The sequence below is a fragment of the Lathyrus oleraceus genome, chromosome 6 (assembly GCF_024323335.1).
Source record: "Lathyrus oleraceus cultivar Zhongwan6 chromosome 6, CAAS_Psat_ZW6_1.0, whole genome shotgun sequence".
NCBI lineage: Eukaryota > Viridiplantae > Streptophyta > Magnoliopsida > Fabales > Fabaceae > Lathyrus > Lathyrus oleraceus.
Genome location: NC_066584.1, coordinates 387,542,095 through 387,549,204, shown reverse-complemented (window position 1 = coordinate 387,549,204; position 7,110 = coordinate 387,542,095). Strand labels below are relative to the sequence as shown.

Genomic DNA, 7,110 nt, shown 5'->3' with positions numbered 1-7,110 from the left:
AATTAAATTATTAATATAAATTTATTTTTGGTCAAAAGTTGTGTACATCATTATTACACCATCAAAATAATATATTACTTTATAAAAAATAAAAGGTAAAAAACTAAGAAAATATTAAAAAAAAAGCCAGAAATTCATATACCAAAACAAAAAGTCAAAAAAATCAGTTTTTAAAATACAAAACAATTATTAAAATTTAATTTTAAACAAAATTATAAAAATACTTCAGCCTCAAATATAAAAAAAATCAATAGTCTCAAATATAAAATTTTATTTTAATTTAATGATAGTATGAATTCGTTGAATTCGTATAATTCGTATAGAAAAATAAAAGTAAAATTAGAGGGTGTGTGTTTTTTAGTGACTTGAGTACACTTAGAAAATTTTCTTAAAGAATGTATTATTATTATTTTTTGGTTTAGATTCGATATCGGAGTGAGTATATTTTAAACAAAAAAACATATTGAACGAAAAAACGTGTGTAACTTATTAAGCGACAACATTGAAGGAGGTAAATTGTAAGAACAAAAGCATGTAGTAAAATGTCAAATAATCCATGGCATATCTAACTTGTTTTATTCGTAAGATTCAAAACATTAATTTATTGACAATATTACCCTCAAAATCCCGACCCCGTAACCGTTTCCTAGATTAACATAACACATTGTTTAAGGATAATCTCGTCTTTGCGCAACCCACTTCAGTCTTACGTGTCTTAACATATCTGCTCATGTGCTCTGCTTCTTATACCTGACACACTCTAGAAACTCTTCTTTCTCTCTTATCCACCGTCCATTTCTTCATCCAACGGTTCTTATCATTTTATAGCTACTCCATATCTTTGTCTGTGTTCTTGTTTATTTAACCTTTATAAACCCTAACCCCACTCTCTCTCTCTCCTCTCTCTCTCTCTCTCCCCTGTAAGTCGCGCTCTTTCCCGCTTCATCCCTCTCTAAACCTCAGTCCGTTTTTATCTCTTCTTAGATCTTGCACTGATTCATTTCTTCAATTGTATCCCCTTCTCACCGATTCTATCTTGTATTCATTTTCTGAATAATTATTTGATTATTCCGATTTAATCTCGTTTTTGGTCTTACATAGAGTTCGAGGTTTAGGTTGAGTAACTGTTGTTGTTGTATTTGTTTATTCAATTTTTTCGTTAATTTTTGTCTTCATTTTCTGTGATTTTCGATTCCGATCCTGAGTTTTGTTAAATTCAATTCGTTATCGAGTTGAATCAACTCTGTGTAACTGTAAATTCAAATTTGTGTGGAGATTGAATTGTGTGAAATGCCATCCTCTGAGATGAGGCGAACAACGAGACTGTTCGGGGTGGTGAAAGGCGGAGACAGCTCCAGCGTGTTAAGGTCTGGACGGCGGCTGTGGCCGGATTGTGAGGAAGGAACCGGGAGTAAGAAAATTGGAGATGATTTGGCAACGAAACCGGAGAAGATGAAAGTGAATGATGACGATAGCGACAGCGACGACAATGTTGCTCTTATGGAGATGGTGAAACAGAGAAACCTAAAGGATGATAGGTTTTTTGGAACAGTGTATAACAGAAAGAGAAAAAGAATTGTTGAGGGTGAAGATTGTAACATTTCCGGGATTCGGTTTCGTCGCGAAGTAAGGATGATGATTGATCCGTCTGTGATTGTGGCTGTTGTGAAGCCTTCTTCTGTGTTTTCGATTTTCTTGTTCGCAGTGTTGAGAAGCTTTATGAAGTTCGGACTCACATTCATGGATCTCTATGCTTTTGTTCTATCAGAACCCATTTCTTCTGTTTATGCATCAAGAGGGATACAATTCTCACAGGTAAATCATATCATAGCATTTTTATATTAATCATTTTTTTTATCATAATGTTCATGTTAATCCTGGAAATTATGCTAAATTTTGTCTCTGATTTTTTATTTTGTTTGTCAAATATGATAGATGAATATTTTCTTTAGTTTCTGAAGCATTTTATTTGAGGATTTTTTTAATATATATTGAATACATTAATGTGATTTATTTAGTAGTGGACAATTTTGTTAATTTTATGTTTGGTATAAAAAAAATTAATTAATATTTTTCTTTTTCTTAAAATATTTTTTTCATACCTATCCCTACATTTTTTGATTTATTTACTGGAATTTATTATTTATGGTAAAGAAATAAGTGGGTTTTTTTTGTTATATTTTGGTACCGTAAATGGGTTGGATGCAGGGATTCTAGATTTCTAATTCATTTAGATTGCTAGATTTTATTTATTACCTATATGATTTTGATTTTAATTTAAAATTCTAGTTTTCTAATTCATTGAGATTGCTAGATTTTATTTATTACCAAAGGTAAAAGTAAAAATAAAAATAAATTCCAGTATCTATCTGCGGATTGATTTTTACTGTTTTTACTGTTCCTATTTACCGTGTGATCTTGCTTAACAGATGAGTTTAATCTTCTTTCAGGGTTCTGTTACTCCAAGTGTTGGGATTTGCCAATTTTTTGGGGTCACACAGTACTTGCCATTGTTCTGCGTTGATTTTTCTGCTATTCCTGTCTGTTTCAAATCTCTGCATTCTGCATTGCTCTTAGGATATATGTTCAGGTCATATTTTCTCGTATACAATCCAGTATATGTTCGAAGAGATGTTGAGGAGGAAATTGATATTCCAGCTGTCGAGAAGGAAATTGATCTTCCAGCTGTCGACGAGGAAATTGATCTTTCAACTGACGACGAGGAAATTGATCTTCCAGCTATCCTGATGGAACTGCGGAGTCTGTGCAATTCCTACAAGAAAGAAGCTTCTAAGAGTAAAACTATCAATATCACCCCTGAAGTTATCGTTATCAGTGACGATGTCGATGACGGTCTATCTTCACATGAATCTGTCAAGTGTTCCAAGTTAGCCGCTCAAAATGTACAAAGTGAAAACGTGAGCTCTAACGTCGTTCAAACGAGGAGAACTTCACTTAGGATAAAGGAAGCTCAAAATCTTTCTATGAAGAACAGAAGTAACAACGCATTACCTTCTGATTCAAAGGGTGGACAGGAAAAAAGTAGTGTTGATGTTGCCTCCGATAAGAAACTTAAATGTCCGACCGTCAGTTGCACCAGTGTAAGCCTTTCAGAGGCAAATTCTGCCAGGGAGAATTCAAAAGAAGCAATTGTTCCATCTTATTGTTGTACAAATATACTGATTGTCGAAACCGACAGATGTTACAGGGTAGAAAGAGCCGTTGTCATTTCTGAAGAAATGTCTGACTCAAGAGAATGGCACCTCGCTGTAAAGAAAGATGGATTGACTCGCTGCACTCTCAAGGCTGAAAAGGTAATGAGACCATGCTCTACCAATCGGTACACACATGTTAAAATGGTCTCACTGATCAACGGGTGGAAGTTAGAGTTTGCTAATCATCAAGACTGGCTTGCCTTTAAGAATCTTTATAAGGACTGTTGGGCACGTGAAATTCCAATTCCTCCTGTAAAATTTATTCCAGTGCCAGGAGTATGTGAAGTTCCTGATTATGCAGAGCGTTATACTGCTCTCTTCAACAGGCCGGATTATTATATATCCGCAAACGGCGATGAGTTTGAACGAGCAATAACAAAGAAAACTGGAAATTATGACATGGATTCAGAAGATGAAGAATGGCTGAACAAGTTCAATATTGAGTTTCAAGAACATGTTTCAGAGGATAATTTTGAGTCAATTGTGGATGCTTTGGAGAAGACTTATCATTATAATTTGGATGATTGTTATGATGAAAAATCTATGATTTATTGGTGTCAGAAACCTGTTAGCAAGAAGGTTATAGAAGCTGTACATAATTATTGGATTAGAAAACGGAAACAAAAACATTCAGGGCTGCATAGGATTTTCACGGTAACTTTCCCATTATTCTACTGCAAATGTTATATAGATAATTTCAACTCATCCCATGCAATATCAATGTTTTAACATCATATTTTGTCTTAATCTAAGTTTAATGTGCTATATTTGTAAACTGCAGTTCAACCTTATCATATGACTGACATGCTTGTTTTAATTTATTGTGTCAGAGTTATCAATCAAAGATATCTCCATTTGTTCCCAAGCCGCAGCAGAGAAAGAAGAGATCGTTTAAGAGACACTCTAGTAACAGCCAACTTCAGCGTGTTTTGCAATGTAAGTTCAATGATTTCATGATGTTAATAGGAAGGTACAATGGAAATTCCTCTAATTCTGCCTAAACATGATATATGCTTCGGTCTATAGATGCATGCTTTAAAAACTCAGGTTGATCTATACATTTACAGCCATTACAAATGATCAAGATGTTATGGATGAATATAAAGAAGCCTATGCTAAGATCGAAGCTGCCAAAGAGGCTGCAAGTAAAGCGATGGAAGTTGCAATACAGAAACGCGCAAAAGCTCAATCTCTTGCACATAATGCAGACCTAGCAGTGTACAAAGCCACAATGTTAATGAGAATAGCTGAAGCAACTCAGGCGGGAGTATCTGTAGATGAAGTGGCACACCTTTTTTTGAACTGACGGGTAGAAAACATTCCTTATGCTAATTATAGTTATAATAATAATAATAATAATTAAGCATCTAACCCAATTCTCATTGCAGAAAGCCTTACACCCAATTCTTAGTCATTTGTTTATTTATTCTTAATTGTAATTATATATATTTTTTACTTCTATTTGTACATATTTTTTGGTTGGATTATTTGATTAACTTGGAGGAAAGGGGGAAACAGAATAAAAGATTTAATTTTAAGCTATATTCTTTTTCCATTAGAATTTAGATGTGATTTCCCGATTCTCTTTGAATTTACTGTTAAAACAAAACCTTTTAAAAAATCTTCAAGTAATATAGATTTTCACGTTTCAATCTTTAAAAAAATCTTCACGTAACATAGATTCTGGTATTGAAAAGTAAGCTTTATCATCTTAAGCTATAGTTGGATTTAGTTAATGTGATGTTTTATTGGAATATAAATGGTTTTTAAGTACGCTTAGATTTTTTCCATTTAAATTTTATTATATTTATTAATGACTATATTAAAAAAAAACTATTGTGGTTTTGTTTTCATAATTTCTAAAAGGAAAAAACGAAATAAAATATTATTTTGGATATTCCTTTTTGAAAAATTATGAAAAACATGAGCGTGGAGTAATTATATATATATATTATATATATATATATATATATATATATATATATATATATATATATATATATATATATATATAATAGTTTATTTATATATTAGAGTTATTATCATATAAATTATAAAAATGTTGTATTAATTAAATTTATTTATCATTTTCAAACTCATTTATAAAAAGTTAACAAACCGTTTGAAAATGAAATAAAATAATTTTTTTTCAATGTTAATATATTTTGAATAAATAAAGGTTTAAAAATTAACAAAATAACTTTTCACTAAAATATTTTGTTGAATTTCAAGAATAAATAAAAAAAATATTTTTTGATTTGTTTAGTTATCAACCATCATTTAGTATAAATTGTTGAATGATATTTGGTTTCAGCTTCTCTTTTTTTTGTTAACGTTGTCTTTTTGGTTGATCCATGCAGGAGCATCTCAAATTCAGAAATGGGGCAGAATATGATGACTCAACTTGGATGTGAACGGTAAACTTGGATGTGAACGGTATTTGTAATAATGATACATGAGTTTGTAAGTGCTATTTTTCATTTTACAAGACTTGTTAGTGCTCTTAATTATGAGATTTTATATGATTTAAAATATTTATTTTGAAGTACCATCAAACATGTTTATGGAATAAGTTTAAAAATATTGTATATTATTTTGGTGGATTTTAAAAATATTGTGAATGTATGAATTGATTGGTATTATTTCTTTTGTTTCTATTGAATTGTGAAAACTCTTTTTTCTGTTTTGTGCTGTCTGTCGCCTGCTTCACCGTTTTTGGTCCTACAATAATATTATCACCATCTTGACAATTATACTCAAATAGTGCCTTATACTCTGGCAATCCAATGCTTGCATGATAACGGTTGTCGTAAGTAAATTTTATAATAAATGGCAAATCGTCTTAACTTCTTTGATTGTCGTAAGGTTCGAATGTTCCACTCTATCTGTCTATTTATCTAATGATTATAGATATAACTCAATATTAATTTGGTGTCAGAGGTCTCATGTGACACTCTAAAACTGAGAAGTGAACTTCAAATCCTCATCTGACATAGATCTTGAGTTTAATTTCTGCAAATTCTGTCAATCTCCTTAATATAGATTTCTACAAAGTTTATCACTTAAAGTTTGCATTTACTAGTATAAAATGAAATGTTTTTGTCAAATCTATTCTCAATTATCTCTAAATAGAGTTAAAATGAGATGATTTTTATCTTTGATATTTTTGGTTTTCTAATATCAGAAGTAATGATTTTTTTTATAAATAATGGAAAGAAAATTTTGAAAATTAAAAAACTTTTTGTAAAACAAATTTTGAATGAGAAAATTTTTGAATAAAGAAATTGGAGCTTTGAAGCACACTTTAATTTTTGAGTTATTTAGTTTATTTTTGATATAAACCGTATATCCTCTTCGTGTAATTGCCGAGACTAATCTTTAAATCGAGAAGGATCATAATAGACGATAATTTTTTTAAAAGATTTAATATTACTGCATATAGTATGATTCATATCAATTTATTTTGTTAGAAGAGATTCATATCGACTTATTTTGTATTATTATAATTTAATCTAATAGTCTTTGCTGCATACGGCATGATTGCCGAGTTCTTTGACAGGGAGAATTCTTGTTCTAGATTTTCACATATTATTCAAAATTCTTTTATTTATTTATTTTAAATTAAAATATAATTTTAGCTTTAATAATAATTATTTAATTTTTATACACTTTTTAGATCCAATAGTTGGTAGGATCGAGACTCGTGTTTTGAAAAAAAAGAATTAATTTTATAAAAATTAACTCTTAATTTTATAATAATATTATTTTTCAGTTTCTTTCAAGATAATATTTTTAGAATTGACAAAAAGAACTACTCCGCCTAGTTCGAGTCAGTCCCTCACGAGTTCAGTTTAAATATTTGAAATATAAACGAATTATAATTTCATTGTTCCGG

General features: G+C 30.4%; 1 protein-coding gene across 2 annotated transcripts; it reads left to right on the top strand.

Moving 5' to 3' along the window:
* The first annotated feature begins 785 nt into the window (after positions 1-785).
* LOC127096639 (uncharacterized) lies at positions 786-5,857 on the top strand. Of its 2 annotated transcripts, XM_051035187.1 has the most exons (5): positions 787-1,815; positions 2,451-3,869; positions 4,046-4,151; positions 4,283-4,524; positions 5,576-5,857. In XM_051035187.1, the coding sequence occupies exons 1-4, from the start codon at positions 1,291-1,293 to the stop codon at positions 4,519-4,521; spliced, it is 2,289 nt and encodes a 762-aa protein (XP_050891144.1). In that variant the 5' UTR covers positions 787-1,290; the 3' UTR covers positions 4,522-4,524; positions 5,576-5,857. The 2 variants fall into 2 exon arrangements, with proteins under 2 accessions (XP_050891145.1, XP_050891144.1); XM_051035188.1 differs by lacking the exon at positions 5,576-5,857 and having other exon boundaries at positions 786-1,815; positions 4,046-4,185; positions 4,283-4,507.
* The last annotated feature ends 1,253 nt before the right edge of the window (positions 5,858-7,110 follow it).